This window comes from Falco naumanni, chromosome 18, assembly GCF_017639655.2.
Source record: "Falco naumanni isolate bFalNau1 chromosome 18, bFalNau1.pat, whole genome shotgun sequence".
NCBI lineage: Eukaryota > Metazoa > Chordata > Aves > Falconiformes > Falconidae > Falco > Falco naumanni.
The window spans coordinates 283,889-305,350 of NC_054071.1; the positions used below are offsets into that span (position 1 = coordinate 283,889).

General features: G+C 41.0%; 1 protein-coding gene across 5 annotated transcripts in view; it reads right to left on the reverse strand.

Annotated features, from left to right (window-relative positions):
- The window catches only part of LOC121098837 (speckle type BTB/POZ protein), a 28,535-nt gene extending 10,176 nt beyond the window's left edge, over positions 1-18,359 (reverse strand). The window contains exons 1-7 of one of the 5 annotated variants that reach the window (XM_040617259.1): positions 18,247-18,359; positions 17,359-17,553; positions 14,807-14,878; positions 2,750-2,888; positions 2,258-2,379; positions 454-605; positions 210-337 (exon numbers count right to left, since the gene is read on the reverse strand). In XM_040617259.1, coding sequence (XP_040473193.1) covers positions 210-337; positions 454-605; positions 2,258-2,379; positions 2,750-2,827 — 480 coding nt within the window. In that variant the 5' untranslated portion in view covers positions 2,828-2,888; positions 14,807-14,878; positions 17,359-17,553; positions 18,247-18,359. Of the gene's footprint in view, positions 1-209; positions 338-453; positions 606-2,257; positions 2,380-2,749; positions 2,889-11,479; positions 11,565-14,806; positions 14,879-17,358; positions 17,691-18,246 lie in introns of those variants that run through there. The other 4 variants (XM_040617258.1, XM_040617256.1, XM_040617260.1 and 1 more) reach the window with 4 other exon arrangements.
- Between the last annotated feature and the right edge of the window lie 3,103 nt (positions 18,360-21,462).

The window sequence follows — 21,462 nt, forward strand, 5'->3', positions numbered from 1 at the left end:
GGAAGTGAAACGTGATGAATCACACAGAAAAAGCCATCAGCCACACAGGTGTGTGCACTCACACACACAAATAAAAATTTAAGTGCCATATCAACATCCAGTACTTTTCCTGACACCTCTGACTCCTTAAAAGAAAGGATGAAAACCAAGGTCACATCTACCCGAGGCTAATGGAACTGCTATTCTTTCAGTTGTACAGGAAGACTTACCTCACAGAAGAGAGTGAGTTTGTCATCTGGAAGAAGTCCATTGGCCTCATCCAAAAGAAAGTCTCTTCTAATAAATTTTTTGAACCCCCAGTCCTTGCCTTGTACAAATCGATATGCTCGCTGGCTCTCTGAAAGAAAGATGTTGTGCTTCAAATACCAGCCAAGTGACTCGCTTGATCAAACGGCAACAGACAAACAACTGACCCCATCACACAGAAAGAGTTTTTACACCGTTTTTACACACCCATTGCTTTTGTTTCTTCTCCTTTAGCATTCAGGATGGAGAATTTGAACTTTGCTCGAACTTCACTTTTTGGACAGCTCACCAGCAACAGATAAAGGGATAGATAATCTTTACTTTCTTCATCCAAGCCTTTAGGGTTCACACGTAAACACCTGTAGAAGCAGGCATCTGAATGAGATGTCAGGAACAGTTTTTGGCAGGTCATTCACAGCTTTCAAAGAAAGGGCATTGTAGGATTTTCACAATAAAATGTACAACAAGTTCTGTTTAACAGCCACTGAACCACAAGGGAATAATAGATAGGTAAATAGAGTAGAACTGTATGTTACAGTCAGCCTTATGCTACGCCTTCGAGCCAGGTCATAATACACAGGCACAAACCACAAGCAAACCACTTCCAAAAAATACAGGGGAAAAGAGGGGGGTGGGGGTGGGGTGTGGGGTGTGTGTGTGGGGGGGGGGGGGTGCGCGCGCCTGCTCGTGGTTTAAATTACTGTAGAGCACCTTCAATGACAACTTTCACAAAAGGAAAGTGAAAGAAATAGTAGAATGGAGGCGATGGATTTGAGGCAGTGCAACAAATCCAGAGAAATAGTAGGTAAAACTCCACAGGAAGCAACTGAAGAGAAAAACTGATTTCTGGAAAGCTGGTAGTTTCTCAAAAACGTTTAATACTAGGGCAAGAGAAAACTACTCCTGTGTGAAGAAAAGGGAGTAAGTGCAGGAACAGGCTAACTCGTAAGCACTTCCATGACCTGAAACTTGACAGCAAAAACTAGGCCAAATGACTAACAGCTGAAACACACAACACTACCACCAAAGATCAGAAAGATCTAGACATTAGAATGAGATCTGACTAGCAAAGGTTATAAAGGCAGGTAATTTAATCACAAAAAGCACTCCAAGGAAAGCACACGTCTGCCACCCAAAGGAAGGGAACACAAGTTGTATCACATATGCACACACTAAATTTAGTGGCTGATTTGCTGCATTCTATCCTAAGAAGGTTTGAAAAAAAAATATGCTAAAACAGTATCAGCAACAAGGAATAAAACGAGGACCAGGTGTCCATGGATCTACCAGGTCAGACAACTCACAGAAGATACACATTCTACCGAAGTCCACTTGGAGTTACTGGCTATTACATGAGAACTCAGGGGAGATAAAGGTTTCAAAGGAAAGGAAAAGGGCAAAAATATTGTCATCTTTAAGAAGCAGAAACTCCTGGGTAGAAGGAGTTACAGAACATCATTAATTTGATCACCTCTGTGTTAAGTCTTCGAATTCACAAAAAGCTGTCATAAAGAGGAAAGTAATACAGTAGCAATAGTCTTAAATTGCAGGATTTAGAGTGCAGGCAAAAATTATCTTTTTAACAACATGGAGTATTAGGGACTGAAACTGGGAGGCTGAAATAGCGCTTGAATATGCTGGCTAAGTATACTCAGCCAGTTAAGGTGAACATCAGTCAAAAAAACCCCAAGCTTAAGACATTAATTATCCTCCACAGCACATCTCTGCTTCAAGGCAGGAAGTAGCCTCCCTGCCAGTGATGGCTTCTATTACTCCAAATGTTTCCATTATCAGAGAAACACTGCAAACAGCCAGATCCTCAACATTTGTTTTGTGTGTCCAACAATTGTGCTGAAGCAATAGTTCTCCCAGGGCATATGCTGTACATGCAAGGAAGCAAGAACTTGTGTGCAGTACCAGTAGGTTTTTTAGAGATTTCCTCTGTTATAGAACCCCAAATTCTTTCACACAGTTGTACAAACAGGGTGAACCTCTCTGCTCTATTTCTTACCATTTGAGCTTATCATTGGCTCCAGATGAAAATGTTGAGCTTTTGATGACCTCACCCATTTCTTCTCGGCAGAAGCTAAAGTTGTTTATGGTCCACATGTAGGAAAACTTCACCACCTTGATCTTTAAACAGAGGATAATAATCTGGTTTAGGGTCATTCATGCTCATTCATACCGGCCATCTTAAAGGCAAAACTCAAAAACCTGGAAGTTTTACTGAGTGTTTTACGTGACAAATAACCCCCAAGCATAAGACAACAGAGTCTGGAAATGGCTGGCAGCGACAGCTGGAACACTCCAACTTCCCCAGTTGCCTCCTCCAAAGTTCCTCCAACGGCAGAGAGCAACATTTGACTGTTGCCTTGGTGAACACTCACTGTAGCAAGCATGACATTGTCTGAAACCCCAGACTTTAAACTTGTTTTGAATAAATTTCTTACTACAGGTTCTAACTGTGTTATCTCAAGAAAATCTCAGCACAGTGTAGCCTTACCTGAGTGTAGCACCAGCTCTCTGCTACAGGTCCACTCGACATTTCTGCCGGAGGAGGAGGACTCGGCACCCTTGACATCGCCAGTTTGAAGATTAAACAGAATTTCACAACTCAGCAGAAGAAATATATAATCTTCACCCTGTCAGTCCCAAAAAGATAAAAAAACCCCAAAACTAAGAACATAAGAGAAAAAAATGTCAGGAGTGCTGTTAAATCTCATGGGACACAAGTTAAAGCCATCATGCTTTCTTTCTCTCCCCATGCACCTTCAAAATATGTTGTTACACAAAGTGCAACCGTGTTTTCTGAAGAGGAGATACACAACCTCCACTCATTCTTTCAACATGCAGCTCCTTGTGGGAATAAGCCTAGCATATAATCTCCTTCAAGGAGTCCAAGACTCAAACAGGAGACTCCCCACTTGATTTGGGATTTACTACTTTACCCTGAGGCCACCATTTCAACTCACTACTTACTCCCTATTTTTAATTTTGAGAGTCTCAGACTATTCCGAGATTAGATTTAACAAATGCGGTTCTTAATGTGAAAAAGCTACAAGTAGCAACACACAACCCTAACTCAACAGCAAAAGAAAATCCTGGATTCAGAATGACTCCCAGTAACATCAACAGAATAATTCCCTATAGCTTAAACCTTCTCCTAAAGACTTATATTAGGGAAGGTGTTGGTAATGATTTCTCTACTTCAAACTGAATCCCTCAGGCCAGATGAAATTCTCACTGCCTTTATAGAAGGTGAAAACTTCACTAGCATAAGTGCCAAGTCAAATTGTAATTTGCAGAGAACATACAGGGTTAAAACCACTGCAACACGTCTGAATGACTACACAGACACAACTGATAAAAAAGGCACTTAGTTATCAGAAGGGAGGTTTTAAAACAAAATAATTAACCCATCTCTGACTTCTGAGTCCTGATCCCCAAGGCAGATACACAAAATACCTTCCAAGATGAACTGGAAACTAGGATTTGTAACTCTGACATATAAAAGCATCACACATGCCTTACAGTTTAGCCTCCTGCTAAACACTTTCTGTTTCACAGGTGGTATTTATCTGCCTTCCTCTGAACTGCACAGGACAGTGAACCACAAGAACTCCATTGCTGTTAAGTTTTGTCCTCAGAAGGATAAAAAAAGGGTGAGTAAAAGACATAAAATCGTTATCTTGCAGCATGAATTGCTATAAATACAAAGGCTGATAATGAGGTTTGTTGCGGGGGTGTGTGTGGGGGGGTGTGTGGGTGGGTGGAAGTAAAGCACAGGCTCACCTCTTGAGGAAGGCTGAGTCATTAGTTGTTGAAAGGAAATGGTGGAAAGCACAGAGAATATATACCTAAAAATCCCACACCTCAAAACAACAGGAGAATGTTCACAATAAACACATCCAACGTATAGGCACATAATTCCTCCCAAACTGCTATCGACATAATTTGGAGCCTTCAAGTGCGGTTGCAGGGCAGGTGTGGATTTGAATGCAGGCTCCAGCTGCAGACAAGACCTCTTCCCAGCAAGGCTCGCACCAGCCTCCACTCCAGCCTACGGCTTGTGCACTTCGGTTTGGAGCTGTACGCACCTTCAGACAGTACCTGGAAATACCGGTACACCGGGAGTAGGTAACCGTAAAACAACAGTGGGTTTTTTTTTTTTCAGGTTTAATTTTCTTTAAAAAAAAGCACCAGTGAGCCAAGTAAACACTGAAAAAGAGATACTGGCTATCAGGAGCTAAGAAATAAGCATCTAACCCTGCAGAGATGCACGCTTATCTCGATGGAAATTTATTTCCTGGAGCAAAGCTCAGGGGCAAACAACTAACTCTTAAGATCTCCACTGCAGGCAACTAGCATGAACCTAAAACCAAGTGCTCTCAGATCAAACTGCTTTACAAACTTCTTGCATTCACAGTTTGTGCTGTGTAGGTGGAATGAGGAGAAAAAAGAATGTTTTAAGATGCTGATTTTTAAAATCAGCATTTCAAAAAGGGACATCAACATGCACTTCAGGTACTTGCTGCAGGTTTTACTACATTAAACTTAAAATTACCACAATTCCTTCAAAGAAGTTCAATTGTTCCACTCCATGTCATTCAAATTAAGCCAAAATTAGCAGACAGTACTTTGAATACTGAGCTAATCGCCCTTCCATGGGCAACATTCAGTCTTGCCTCCCAAGAACATCATCACTTGACTGTCTCCAGCCACACATCTTTGGGGCACAGATATAACCTGAAATTCCAGCACAAGCACACTTCCTCCTCTCCATGGCTGGGTGAAAAATCGCCTTTTTGCTGGTTTCAGTCTACGGTCAGGAGAGAACCAAGCTCTTTCCTTCCCCTCGGGGTTCCGAGAAGCACTGCTCAACTCCACCCAGGCTGCTGCATTGTTACATTCACAGCCATTTTTAATCTACATTATTCCAGTGATCAGTTTTATAGCACAGGCAAAACAACTGGGACACAAACTGGTGAGAGGAGAATAAGCAACCAGGGAAAGGATGAAGTTTCTGTCTGAAGCTCATCTCACTGACAGCAACCTGTCTGCTCACTAAGCAACAAGATGCTAACCCTAATGAAAAGGTGTGACCAGAAGAAAGCACAATGAATAAATAAAACACGATTGGGACATGAAATTGATTTTTTTTTGTGGTTTATTGTTAAAACTACTTAGTTTCAGTGATTATAGTTTTTAACTAACACCTTTTTACTCAAAGTACTTGCAAAAGTGTTCCTATCTCTTTTAAGATAGTTCCTTATGCAGAGTGAGAAACAGTGCAACTTTTAGTTAAGAACCATTAAAGGGATGAAGAAAATACATAAAATTAGCTTGGCTTAAAATAACTTTTGAGTTCTCTGAAATGATAACACTATGGCCTTCCATCCATCTCCTTACATACAAGGCCAAAATGGAGATGTGAATTCAACCTCAAGCCACAACAAACTACGCAGTGCAGTCCTGCTCCTACGAGGGATTTTGGGCACGGCCAAGACACCCTGTAGCAACATGTGAGGAATGGCTGGAAAGTCGGCAGCAGCAGCGCCTGATCAGCATCCTCCCAGTGCCTGTGAGGCCACAAAGCTGCTCTCCTTGCCTGGCTTCAAAATTACACAGAACAGTTCCAGAACAGTTTGCCTAGGGAACAGATTTCCACATAAGGTATGGATCAACAATAAACAGTTTTCTGTAACAAGACCTCTACTTCCAGGTAAACTGAAGCAATTAAGTATCTCTTACACACACACATTAGAGAAGTGGTTTAACACTAAAGGTAATTACACAGTTAAAAGACTCCAGAGGGTCCTCCTTAAAGACAAATGGGTAAATTTAGTGGTAACACCTCCCTTTATGGCATGAAAATGAGGGATTAACGAGGAGGCAAAGAGGAGAAAAACAACAGCTTTTTATGTTACAATGGCACATTCATGAAGCCTGTTGGAACAGTCTACAAAATCGAAGGGTTTCCTGAATGGAGGGCAGAAGTCAATACTAAATTCCTCTATCTTTCACTGGCCTCCAAGGAGCAAACTTCAGAGGGCTGTAGCCATCAACCATATACATGGGGAAGAAAAATAATCATGTGATGCAAAAATTGAAACTTAGCAACTACTTTCTGTATTTCAACAAGATTTTAAGATGCACCTAAACATTACCTCAATCTTACATATGCAAACAAGTTTTAGAAAGCTTCTGTGGTCTAAAGACAAGACAAATGCATGAGCTTGAGATAGACAGGACCATTTAATATCCTCCGAGTAAAACTGTCACTTTTATATCTTCCATCCTTTCCTCCCAGATGGCCTGGACAGGCAGGTGGTAATAAAAGTTATGACAACGTGCTAATAGAATTGCTGCATGCCAGCGCGTCATTTGTTATGCTTTTAAAATGGCTCAAAGTTTCTAGATTTTAAAGATTTTCTACTATTTGGAACATACTTTCAGTCTGGTATGTCAAAGCTTTCTACAGATGCTTTGTGAGGCAGTTAAATACAGTTAAAAAGTGATGTTAAACTCCAACATACTCCTACATAGCTCAATACAACAGTCAATTGTCAAATACTTGTCATCAAGTGACATCACTGGTACTTTTACTACTGTAGCAAGTCATAATGGGAATAAACGGGTAATACCAATCACTGTCTTTTGCAAAAATTGCCAGTAAGGAAAAACCTGCCACTTGCCTTGCTTATCAAGCACACCACCAGGGGAAGCACATAAAAGGTCACTGAAATTTATGCTTAGAAGCATGCCATGTCCCACCTTCAAACGCCGAATTGCTCTTCTGGCGTGGGCCAGTATTAAATGCATTTTAAAAGGAACCACAGCTGACTTAAGGTAAAGTTCTGAAATCGGCAGGGCACCCCTGCTGTTTATTTGTTCATAAACACTTAATACTTCACCACTTCACACTTCACTAACAGTGCTGGCATCTCTGAACTAGGAGTGAATTAAAAAGTGCCACAGGCAGAGGTATTAGGAAAACATTTCGTAAATAGTTTGGGCATCAGAATTCTCTCTGGTCAGGAGAAGCCTGGACAAACTTGAAGGTAAAAGCATAAATATCAAGTCACAGGAAACAAAATATAAAATATTATCTTACAGACCCCTGTTAGCCCACACAACCTGTGAGTTTCTCACTTCCTTCGATATAAATAACAAACAGCCCTTGTCTCTGGATATAGTTAAGATTACAGTTAAGAAAAAGAATAATTCTCACCTCATTCACAACCACTGCCAGATGAGAACATTTTGTCTAAGAACCTGAGCCAGATCAGACCTTTTTGAAGCACAGGAAATGTTCCCTTACTACTCTGTCCTCTTAATTACCTCCTGACTTTAACCGCTGTACCAAGACTTCTCAGCTCAAAACTTCATCTACTGTAGGAATCATCAAAAAATATTCTGTGAGCAGCAAAGACTTGACCCAAGAGAGGTGGGGAACATTAACTCAATTCTAGAAGAGGCCTCAAAAGTACTAGACTTTTGCTAAATAGCCTGCCAATTTCTACTCAAAATAAACCAACTCCCTTTTAAGAAACCAGTACTTTACACTGGAAATTTCCAAGTACATTCATTTGCAGGAAGTTTTATTCAGCAAAAGATAACTTACAGAAGCCTATTAAAAATATACTCCTTTTACAAATTGTTTCGAAAAATGGGGTGGTTGTTTCTTGAACCAGCAACGTATCAAAGACTATCCAAGAACAGCCCAGAGAGAAGGAGCAGGATGAAGATAATTGGAGCAATAAAACAAGGGCATGAGATATGGAAGCACAGGAAAAGACCAGTATCTTCCTACAGTCTTCAAAGCCCTGGAAAGGACAATGGAAGGTCTGAATTCACTGCTGTAAAGAAAGAAAAAGAAGGGGAAAAAAAAAGCCAACTTAACAGAAAGAGCAAAATGGGATGCAATGCTGTTTAACTAGCAGATGAATAAAATGCTTAAGTTTTCAGATTTTAACGTCTATACTAAACACAGCATCATACCAGAGGAAAGCAATGCTGGGCAAAGCATTCACATGGCAGTCATGAGCACAGGCTAAGTGATACCGATTGCAATGTCTCCTGTGTGGTAGGAAATTTTGTCTAGCTACAAATGCAGGCTGGAAGTCAGCCACGGTGAATTCCAGAGGTTACGCTAAGTTGCAACGTAGCAAATAACCTGTACCAATAAAATTAGACTTCAGATTAGAAATACACACTTCGGAAAGATGAAAGTGACCTATAACAGAGAGCTACATCTTGAAAGGAAGACTGGTTTCCAAAAGCAAGAGGCTTATCTTTCAGGAACAAAGAAGTGTGAACAGTTCTACAACAAGAAGCCAATCACTGCTTGGAAAAAACAAACTACAGGGGAGTAACATGGATGGTATATATACAGACTTAACTGTGCCCGAATTAGAAGAAAGAAGAATTCATGCCAAAAAATGGTTAGTGAATTAAGCTTGAACACTTTCTAAAAACCAGGAGCATGTGCATTACACCTTCCTCTACCTTTTGTACTTCACAATTAAAAAAAAAAAAAGATGTTACTTAACCTGTACCCTGTTGAGCGCCACAAAAACTGCTAAACTCAAAGTGAGACATGGGTTTTTATTTACAATCTTCAGTAGTAAGATAATAAACTGGAAAAATCAACACAATCACAGCATAAAGATAAAAGGAATGAACTGGCATCCAGTGAAAGATGCATACCAGGCTAAAGGACCTACAACAACTCATTTGGGAGACAGAAAAAATAGAAAGAACCTGGCTCCCCCTCAAAATAGAGTGCAAATGATCTCTGTCACATGTTGAGAGTCCTGTGCTTTTCTCTTGATCCCAAGGCACTATATATCAATCCTAACTCAAGTTTGTAACTTGTCCCCATTATACCATCAGTAGCACTCAGGAACTTCGATGGAAGGCCAAATTCCTGAGGTCATAACAGGGCCCTGTGGACACCGCATAAAAAGATTTTAATTAAGGCAGACACATAGATCTTAATTCAGTTTATTTCAGAAAACTCATTATCAAGTTGTAACATCCAGATTTATTTATTTTTTGAGATGCCAGATCATGGAAAAAAAGATGAGTTACTCAGAAAAATCATTTTCAACACAGTTAATAAGAGAGATAGTCATCTCAAAATGCACTGAATATCGGCAGCCCACTAGAATTCAGTAACCAAAATGCCACTTTGACAAGTATTCAAAAACTGTTTCTTTTCCACTATAATTTTTTTCCCCCTTAAACAAATTCTCCAATTGTAAAATGGGGGGGGGGGGGGGGGGGGGAAGGGCTCGGTCACCTATAACAATTGTAATTTGTAAGAAACTGTTAAAAGGATGGGACAATTGTCAGTGAAACATCAGTACTGTAGGGAGAATTACAAGTTTTACATGTATTTTGTAAGAAAAGAAACAACCATCGTTCTTTAGCTGTAGACCACCTACCATCCCCTCCCCCTCCTCCCCAAATATCGCCAGATAAAACAGCAAACAGCTAAAACTAAACCGAGGAAAGAGAGAGGAAGTTGGTGGTAAGAAGCAGCCAAGAGTTCTCTAAATAACCTTCTGCTTTTATAAACAAATCCTCCACTGAAAATTTCTACTCTTCAGTCATTAAGTCAAGTCATATTTTTGACATTCTTCTAAGACTGCTTCATGTTGGTGTTCGAACAGATGCAGAAAACTGCATCCCCTCCAATCACATCCAACCCTAACTACAAATTACCCAAAGTATATTAGAATTACACCCACAGCAGTCAATATAAAATGTAATCAAATTCTTAAAAGCAAATAAAACTTTTTTTAATTTTAGAGTTACTGCTGCATTTCTCACCACTCCTATTTTCACTAGATACTTGCCTTTTACTCTTTCTACTTCCATCTTTAATCCTCTTGAGCTACATCCCAAGATGCTTAAAGCTTAAATCTTCAAAACTGTTTTTCCTCAGAAGTTAATCTTCCTCATAATTTTTTAATTAAGATCATAAGCACGTTAAAAGTAAATAAACCTCTTATTTTCCTTTTCTCCAAATTCTCCTTTTCACCGCTTTTCCCTCCTGCCAATCCGTTCCTGCTCATTTCTCTCCTCTCAAGCAAAAATGCAATTCAAACACACTAGCTAAGGTTTTACAGAAACAATCAGCTTGAGCAGACTTCTAAAATAAAAAGAGTTCACAGGCAATAACAAAACCCTTTTCTGAAATAAGATCAGGTTTCTTATTGAAGACAGATTCTCCCTCACAGGCAAATCATAAAAAGTATTTTACAGCTTCAGTTTCTACTTGTATAGTAAATTGTTACCTGTCACTTGCAAGTAACTCAGTTGCCATTTTAACAATTTTTTAAAAAAGTAAAACATTCATAGCATGTAACTCATCTTCCCAATAAAAAAGATAAAGCCACAAAAACTTCCTAACATTCTGGGGAAGGCTCTCACTCTGAAAACAGGCTGGCAACAGCAGGGGGTTTCTCCCCTGTGTAGACTGTTCTTCTCTTGCAAGAGCAACGCACTGCTAGAAATACCTCACACCTCTAAAATCCCAACAGATTCCTGGGGAGTTGAAAATAACTGGAAGAAAATGCCTAAGTGGTACAACATCTAATCAGCGAACAAGCCAAAACTGAAAATTAAGCAGGACTGCATTTTTCAATCTACTGTGGTGAGACCCAGTACCAAACACTGCTAAAGCACTCAAATGGGATTGCAGATCTGATCTCTAGCAAATCACCAAGACTATAATCCCCTCTGGAGCCTTTTATTTATATCAACATTCCGGTAATACAAACATCTGGTAGTCCTCACATAACATTTTCCAGTTGCCATCTTGCATTAATATTTCTACGAGCTTATCAAAACCAACTTGAGCTGAAGTACAGTTTCTGCCATTATGATTTTGGAAATTAAGTTTTCAAATAATCTATTTAGAGATTACAAAGCATTGCCAAAATGAGACACCAAACTACTGGATTCTTTCACCTCCTTGCAATTGCAGCATGACTTTAAAATGGTTATGAGAATTATTTTAACCTGCTAAATGTAAAGATCATGCAATTACCCAATAAAAGCACCCTCAGAATCAGCACGCACACCCAGGTTTTTGGAAAAGCATTGTAAGAATCAACTGCTTGTTTCGTTCCAACAGCAAGCTCACTCCAGCACTTATTTCTAACAGATAATAAATAGCAATTACAAGCACTCGAAAAAGACTCTTCTTTGCAGCCTATCTTACCAGGTAACGCTTCTCAGACACTTGTTTTTACAGGCAGGAAGAGTCCTTAATTTTCAAAGTTACTTTGTTCAGTCTTCTCTCTGACCTTATCAGACATCAACATGAAAAAGAGTTAAGGACAGGAAGGAGAGGGGAATCAAATTCCAACCAACTTCCACTTCCAACCCTTCTATATTTTCCTCAAAAATCATCAGCTGTGTTTTCTATAGAACAGATCACACTGACTTCAAAAAGGTGTGATGGTTTTCCTAGCATAATTTTAATAATCTTACATTAACAAAAAAATATTACATCTTACCATAAATCCCATTGAAAATAAAAATTATGGCATTCATCTACACCCATATTTGAATATTGTAATCATTCAAGACTAACATTATTGAGTTAATAAGAGCAAAGAAAAATCTGGTATCTTAGACATTACATATTTAGTATGTTTTTAGTCAACAGGAAAAAGACTGGGCCAGAGGCATTATTGTATGTCTGTTTATATTAGTGACACTTTGGAATCAGGGCAGCAAGGTGAATTCTTTTCACTACTTTCAGCATTAATGTTGTAACTTCTAAGTGAAAAAAAATTCAAAGGAAGTATCTTGGACACAGGGAGCTGATTTGCTTTTAATTACGCATTCTGAGCTGTTATTGGCATAAGCCATTTATTGCATCTTTGAAAAACAGAGGTAAATGTAAAAGTATGTGAAAATAAATTCCCAGAACATACCTACATTTCCCTTTTTACACCAACAAGCCATCTCCATGAAGTGTTCAGCCTCAAAGAAGAAACCAGTTCTTGTCACTTTTGATTTCTTCCTGTTAAACCCTTCTGTTCTTATAAAAACACTTTTAAGGGTCTTCCTATTATTTTCCCCATCAATAGTAAAACTCAATAAGCAATATTAATCTAAAGAGAAGTATCAATTACCTGCTAGCCAAGAACCAACTCTAAATCACACAAGTTATAAATTACTACCAAAAAAGCACCAGGACCTTAGAACATTTCCATGATACAGCTGAATATAATTTGCTGTAACACTTGTGCTTGCAATCCCTGATTAAAATTATGTAAAATTTAAACGACAGTCATTAGCAAGCAGAGGTCTGTAAGGCAGAACAGGACATGTGATGGCAATTTTCAAAACTTCTGGACTCAAACGCCTACACTGACACGCTGTACTTCTCTCCAGGAACAAGTATGAACAAAAGCACAAGCTAACAGGACATCTTAAAAAAACACTTTCTCTCAAATGCAGTAGTGAAATACTGTTCTCTGAATTTCATTTAGTGCCCACACGTGCTTCTAAGAAATTCATCAAACTGATACATGTGGGTTTTAAGCACAACTTGTTGAGGCTGCGCACCTCTACAAAAAAGCAGCTGAGGAAATGAAGGCACCCATATAGTGGTGTCACTTAATATGATTTTGAAATTATGAAGGCAGATGTATAAGGTCAAGATACCCAGCCTACAACAGTCTGCCTTCTGTGCATCTGAAGAAGGTACTGCATGATGTCTTCACCACAAGATAATAGCTTCTTGTGGGGGATAGAGGGGATACACAACATTCTTTAACAGTCAACATAGTTAACCTGTAGGCATGATTCTAGCCATGTTAACTGAAAACTTTTCCATTGATGCAGTCAGCGTCTGTTCTTGCCTCTTTATGCAGCAACACTTGGGAGGCAGCCAGGCAGCTTCTCTGCATTGCTATACAGCAGCTCCAGATGACTTCGTGTTTGTCTCCACCTGCTCTCCAGTCTCACTGCTGTAAGCATGCCTCTAAAAGCAGGGCTGTCATTTGAACTTCTCTTTCAGATACAAGAGCAAATTCACTGTTTTAAATTAAAAAAAAAAACCTGAAAAATATTTATTTTTAAGAAAAGATAAGTGAGACCTCACTAGCTTTAAAATCTAGAAGAAATAAATCATGGGATGCCTCCCAGTAGCAAACCACTGCTATTAGAGAAAAGTTTCTATATACAATTACAAGCCGATTTATGATCTGTTGAACAAATTTCTGCAGCAATGAGCAAAGAACGTGGCCAGAACAGTAACTAAAGCCACACTTTTAAAAATACACATATCATTAAGTTAACTGACTTCTTCATCTGATCAAGTTCTGCAAGCAAGCTTCTACTTCTTGTTTGGCTCCAAGGTCAGTAAATTTTTCTAGACCATCTTCTCCACTCATGCAATTTTGCTTAATTATCAGTTCTTGTCACAGCCCTAACAGATATTCCCGTTATACTCATTTTGGAGATAGCTGTTTCTTGGTAAATATGAGGACTTAAGACTTCATGGAAAGCAGGAAAAAAACCTGAACTACAAATTGCTGTTTTAGTCCCACAAACCATCCTGTGAACCTCTAAAAGTACCATTTCTGCATATTCATAGTTAAAAATGTGTAATTCTTTAAGTTCTGTTTGACATCAGATGTTCCCATTTTCAGAACATCACATCAGTCTTTTCAGATTGATGCTGTATAGATGTCACTGCCATTTCTGATGTCACACATACAAAAGCGTTCCAACTGTACCTCCATCAACTCAAAGGGTGGCACACTAACTCCAGAGAAAAGGTAGTCATTCAGAGTACCTTAAACTGTTAGTCAGCAATTTAAGAATCCTGGTGTCCAACTATATACCCTAATTATACACATGATGCAACATGAAATGTTTCTGAATATGTAATAAATTTCAGTGTTCAGAGTTCTAAACCTTCCAATGTATTTTCAGAAACAGTACTACTGAACTTATGAGATTCCCAAATATTTTAAATGCTTAAAAAATAGCATATTATCAAATGAATAGTCTGAATTTTTCTATATTTAAGTCTCTTAAAGGTGTGTGCAAGGGCACCCCCTTTTTGCTAGGAAATTACTTCTGTTATCAGAAGTTGGATCAATTTTTTAAAAGCATTAAACATTACTGTATATGATGCACAGCCCAACTATTACATCAGACCCAATTTAAAATGCACAACATACATGCTGTATTTCTAAAAATGGCTTTTGCTAAAGTCCACTGTCATACAACAGAACCTGAGTAAGACCTACAGTGCAGGCTAAGAAAAGCTGAACCAAGATCTCAATATGAAAATTTTAATACTATTTTCTCTAATCAGTGTATCTAAAGTCAACACTATCTGCTATACCAATGGCCAAAACACTATCTTCTGGTCATCAATTTCGTGTTGGGAGTATTTAATCCCTCCAGTGGTCCTGACTTTATAAACTCTAAGATGTCTAAAAATCCACGGAGTTGTAAAGCCAGGTACACTTCACAGATTGCAATGGTGCAACTTCTGCCTGTAGACAAAGAATTTACTCACTGTATAAAAATGAACTCTCAAGTCTTTTCCAGGCATTTGCTACACAGTCAGTGGTTCTGCATCTTTTCAGTCCTAAAAATGTGGAGAAAAAAAATGAAGCAAAACCCCCACAAAATTACATTTCATGCGTGTTACCTATTTTCTTGAATTCGCAGCTACGTACACCAGCAAAGAGGAAGAGACTTCCAGAATCACTCAAATCCTTCCTTCCAAAAACTGCTAGAGAGTTCAGTAAAGGGACACTTAACAATATGAAATCAAGAAAAGAAATTCTAATACATTTACAGATACAGTTTCAGAAAAACAACAGCTTATTTGCCTCCTCAAGGGTACAAATACTTTCATCTCCTGCTAGTTTCCCACACCATCATGTGTTTCTAGAACTTGGGACACATACTTTATTTAAGAGGTCTCTCAAGTACAAAGCACAAGACAATGCAGTAGCAGCTTATCAACTGAGAATCAAGAAGCAATTCTCCCAATAAAACGAGCTTGTTTGGTTTTTTTTTTTTAAAAAAACACATTTCAGTCATATTTCCTCTCTGTGCTGAGTAGGAAACACCAACAGTCAGAGGTTGGAGGAATAAAGCAAGATCTTACATAATACTCCAATCGTGCAGAAAATCAAGCCAATGCTGGGAGAAGGAATTTTACAACATTACAGTTGGTATTTCCAAGTGTGAAACTATGCATGCAATCAATAACACAGCAATAGCTCCTGATTGTACAAGCTTTATGCCCAATTCCGCAGAAATAATGTCCAGGAAGAAATGAAGCAGATGTTTCAAGTTTACAGGTCCACTGTGAGCCAGGCAGTGGAATGGCAAGCCCCAAGAGTAAAATGCTGAATAGAAGGGTGTGTCAAGAGTAATGCTGTTAAGTCCCTCTTCTGTAAACTATAATGGTATCTAGAAAAATCACACAGGGCAACAAACTCGGTTCACAGTACATACCTCACACTAGGACCATCTAGAGGCTCAGCTGCAGTTCAGAGATTCAGAGATTAACCCTAAACCTCCCCACGCACAGGTCAAGCTGGCTCAGTGGAAACTAACTGAGAGAAGACTCTGATGAATGGAATGGTCTTCAACATTTATCAGGTCTAATCAACCTAATACTATTGCCAGTCCTGGTACCTTCTCCATGTTAAAACATCAGCAAATTGTAAGATCAATTACGCAGGAAATAGTATTTTTTTGAGCACTCCACTGTCATCTGTGCAATCAGCAATGGCAATGTTGGCAATGTTCACGGAGACTGTATGTGAAACCAAAACTTACATTTTAACTCCCTCCCTGATCTGTATCTATGGGCAAACCCGGGAGGTTTGGGGGAGGAAATGCAATTCGTTTTATAATAGGGGTAACTACACTCAAGTAAATCAGGGTATCAAATTTGATAGTAGTTTCTATGATCTTATGGTAGGTACAGTCCTCTCCTGTATTACTGTCCTCTACTGATATGGCGACAGGACAAGAGCTTGCAATGTACTTCTGCTATTATTTTGTCTCGATCTCGATACCCATCCATGACAAAATGCCATTAAGAAAATAAAAATCTGTCTTTTCTTCAGGTCACAACGAAACAAGTGACATAATGAAACCAAGTAATTTTGGGCATTTGGTTAGAAAATATCACTGAAAAAGAGGCCAGTGGTATGTTTTACTTAACTAATTTAGGGGGATTTATAACCAAAGAGTTCTGTTTTATAAAGCATAAATAATAGTGTAATTCTTCAGACTTTTATAGGGCTTCACATCAAGCCACCCCCAGACGTAAACGCTTAGAACTCTAAAGGCAAAGAAAGGGAAAAAAAATCACAAAAAAGTATTCCTTTTCATTATGTCACGATGATGCTCTACAATCACAGACGTAAACACATTTAATAAATCTGAGTTACAGAAAAATGACAACAAATAACATTACATTCCATATCTTCCTCTCCTCTAAAAAACGTCAAGGGAAAGACAATTCCATTGCACAGGCATTTGGCACACTACGGAAATAGTATTTTACCTTTATAATACCTTTATAATCATTAATCAAGATAATGCTTGTAGCAAGCACTAGCACTCAGCTATTAAATTGAATCAGTGACACATTTAACTGCGAAAGAGAATTCTTTTGCCTTTCCATACTGCATGATGATGCACCATTTCCTTTAAACACCACCACAGGCCTGAGACACAGTGAAGAAATACCAGCACCGATCCCAGACGCCTCTAATTCACGAGAGATGTGCCTCTCAGTCCTCAGCGGTGAAACTACAACCGGCCATCCCTTACTTGGTTATGCTGTTAGTCACCCCAGGTTTTCCACTCCAGCCTTTATTTCCTTTCTCCCACTCACGTTTCCTTACTCAGTTCCTGGCACCCCACTGAACCTCTGCCCCTGCCTGAGGAGCTCCGGGAATCCCTTAAGCAGGCCTCCCCCGAACTTTTCCCTGCCGGACCTCTCCCCTCCCCAGGCCCCGCTCCCTCACTCGCGCCCTCCTCCCCAGCCGAGCCACCGAGCCCTCCCCCAGCGCCTGCCCCCTTCCCCACAGCTCTTACCTCCGGGCCCCGCGAGTGACTCCTACGGCCGGTGGAAGCCCCGCTCCGAGACAGGCTGAGCGCCCGAGAAGCCCTGGCCCAGGCAGGTGCGGCGGGTGGGGATAGCGCCCCCGGACTCTGGCCCCCGTTCCGCAGCCAGCCCCTCTAGGCGAACACCAGCAGCTGGAGCTCACTATCTAGCAGCATGTCTTCCGCCTCCGAGTCCCCCCAAGCAGATGCAGAGGCTCGTTATTCCGCTTATTCCGCAAGTCCCCGCAGCAGCGCTCTGCGCAGGCGCCGAGCTGACGAACGGGCAGGATATGGCCGTTCCCAGCGCTCCCCCCCGGCCGCGCAGGCGCCCCGGCCGCACCGCGCTCCCCCCCGCGCCCCGCTCCCGGCCACCGCGCAGGCGCGTACCCCTCGCACCGGCCTCGACCTCCCGCCCCCCGCTCCCTTCCGCGCCTGCGGCAGCGGCGCCCTTCCCGCTCCCGCGCCTGCGCCGCCAAACACGCCCTCCCCGCGCCCCCCCTCTTGCGCATGCGCGCTCGGCCCCGCCCGCCCGCCCCTCCCCCGGGTGGCTCACCGCCTGGCAGCACGGCGGAACATGCGCCGTGTGCCTTGGGGTCCCCTCAAGTTCAAGCGCTCGCTATTTGGCAGAGCTACTCCTGTCGCAGTGCCACTTAGAACAGCCAGCAGAGGCGGGGGACGCAGGCCCGCGCGGGTCTCTCACTTCCCAGTCGTGCGGCAGGGCCGCCGCAGGGACACAGGAGAGCTGCCCCACATACACATCGGAGAGGCAAGCGGTGGCGGGGGACGAGGAGACTACCTTCCCCCCATCCCTGCGGAGGCTTCCAGTCCTCGCCCAATTCCTTTCTGCTTCTCTCCCCCGCACGGCCCCTCCCACCTCACCTGAGAAGGGAACCGCTGCCTGCTGTCCCCTTTCGGTCTCCTCATCCCACCCTACACTGACACATCCGGCCCCCCCGCAGCGCCCGCCCCCCAGCGGCACGCGGAGGCGCTGCGCATGCGCCGAGAGGCGGGGTGGGGCGGGAAGGGCGGGAGCGCGGGAAGGGCGTCGAGGGAGGTGGTGCGCGCCATCTTTGCTTCGCCTCACAGCATTGTGAGGCGCGGCGGCCTGAGGTGGTGCCGTGCTTCTCTGCCCCTTCTGCCTGACAGGCCTCTTCTCCTGGTGTCGTGTGAGGGTTGACAGCTCTTCTGCGAGCTGGTGTCGGCTTTTGTTTCAAATTCCTTTACTCAAGGAGGAAGTGTTGGGGGAGATGAGAGTGTGTGTTTCGCTTGCTGTGGTGGTGTGACCTGTTTTCATCTTTCCTCCTGGTTCCTTTGAGGGTTGGGCTTAGTGTTATGGTGGAAAATACAAACAGTTCTTCCCTATTCTCTCACTTCAGGCTGTGTGGTGGGTCATCTGTGCTTGTGAATAGTGGCTCCCTGCACTGTCCGCAATGATAATTTCTTACCAAGTTTGAGGATGGCTGGTGAGTTTTTCCTCAAAGCATAGTGTTTATTTTAACGTTTTGAGGAAAGGATTATAAAGCAAACATGTCTGTCATTCAGGGATCTAGATCAAAAAGTTAAGGGAGGCCTTACAGACTTACAAGGCCCACCTCTTACAAGGGGGTTATCAAGCAAATGGAGCCAGGCACTTCATAGTGGTACATGGCAGGAGGATGAGACACAAAAGGAAACCTGAAGAGATTTAGACTAGATACAAGATATCTAGATATGGCCATAGATGAGCGTTTGGACAGGTTGCCCAGATAGACTATGTGGTCTCTATTTTCTCAGGGTTTTAAAGGTCTGATTAAATAAAGTCCTGAGCAACCTTCTCAGATCTCATAGGTGACCCTGCTTTGAGCAGGCTGGACCAGATAACATCCCGATGTATTTATACTATCATCCTAAGATCCTGTCTATGTATGGGTCTTCTAATTTGTAATGGTTTGCAAAGAGGGAAAGCAAAATAGTCATTGTTCACAGCCTTTAAATACTTAAATGTTTGTGGAGAAGCTTATCCTCGGCTAGCCTTTCTTTCCTGCCAGTTAATAGTGAATTAACACAATTACATGCAAAGCACCACAATAACCAAATCAGTCAGGTTACATAATACATATCACAGTTACACTTACTTAAATGAAAGATACAAAGTCTTTTTACCTCATATCTCATTCTCTTAGGTGAAAAATGCTGCTTCTTATAGCACAGTTGGTCCTGTATGCTTGGCAGCCACAGTTGTCCACTACTGACTCAGAGAATATTGCCCGTTTCATCGCAAACGTTTTCTGTGGTGTCCTGGGTTTTCCTGGCACGTATCTCATCCAAGTCATAACCAATTCTTGAACCCTGCTTCATTCTGTCATTTCACAAACTGCTGCCCATGGTGACAAACCAGCAGGTAATGCTGCATTGCAATGAAGAAATGCCATAAAACTGCCTCTTGTGATGTACAGAATTGGTGTTAGCATTCCTATTCTGGCTATGCATTTCTCCTAGAAACTTACTTTCATACCCTTTCCATTAGTCTGGGGTTTATATTCCCCAAATAAGCTGTGGATTTTTACTGATGTATTTATCCTCTTTACAGTTGAAGTACAAAAGGAAATCACAGCACCAGTTTTAAGAGAAAACAGATTCCTCCTTCCCCTCGCTTAGGCTGCAGACAAATTGCAAGATGTTTCTAGACAGAACAAACAGAAATGTCTCCTTTAATTCAACACTGGCTATATGTCAGTTAGTGGTAGGAAGGTCAACCTTTCTTGCGGTTTATGACATTCTCCTAATCAAAATTCTCTTGTTCCCAGGAAGTGGAAGATTAAATAGGGTATGTGTGAAAATGATCAAATTTTACCTCACCTCCATATGTAAAAGTTACTTAAGGTCAATTCTGTCCTCCTCAGTGGCAGATAGAAGTGAAATACTGTCACTCCTCACAGACCCTACCTTCTGTCTTTAACAAAATTACAATTCTTAGGTGCAGGTACTGCTTGAACCTTGAAAATGTGCATGGGGATATGCAGGGGTATGTGTGTGTGTGTGTGTGTTTTGACACTAGGGTGCATGTAAGAGTAACCAAATTCTTAAATGCATTCACTTTGGGTATAATTTTCAGTATCATCTGAATAATACAAGACAGGTGTATTTTTCTGCATGAGAATCATCAGTAAATGCTAATGTACATATAGGTTTGGAGGTGTTTCTTTTGTGTATATTTAAGTTTTATTTTTATGTGAAGCTGATTAAACTGATGTCCATGAAAGAGTTATGTGCAAGAATTTTAAATAGCTCCTGATTTTTAATATTCACTTTCTCTTTGGTTTTAATTATTTTGTTCCTACGTCTACGTTTCCCTTTCAGTTTACTAAAAATCTAGAAATGTAATTAGAGAGAGGCTGAACTCAGAGAAAGCTGCCAGAATTTCTACATCATGATTAAATGTATCAGCTATCCCTTTAGTGAGAGACTGAAAAACAGGATTCTCCTAATTATCTCCCTTTTATCCAGGAAAGAATCTGCAACACATATGGATACAGGGTTATTGAAAATGCAGCACTAATTAAAATCTCATATAGGCTCCTGATGATCAGGGGAGTATGAAAACACTTTTAAAATTATTTCCTGTATTTGCTAGCTTGTTACAAAAGCAAACAAACCCATTCTAAACAAAACCCATCTCCAGTCACTGGGGAGACTTAATGAAGCTTTTATGTAGGCAATAGTCACACAAATAGCACAAGTTGCTTGATTCACCTCTCCTCATACCAGCGAGACATCTTTATCTCATTTTCCATATGTAATGCAAAAGGTATGTTCACAAACAGTAATGGGATTGTTGCTGGGTTTGAGGATATGGTTAGGGGTTTTGTTTTAAAATTTAAGACATTAAAAGAATCTTGATATTACAAGCTTTCATGGTTTCATTGTGGAATAGTACTATTTGTGTAACAGCCAATTAAAAATCTAGTATCTAATAGTTTATCTTTGGAGTCTGACTTCTGCTAGGGTATCTCCATCCTCTTGAAATGTCATGCTCTCACCTAGCCCAGTACAAAGCCTACATTATTATTTATCTTGTCAAAGCAGTCTAAGGTTTAGCACTAGCGGAGCACACTA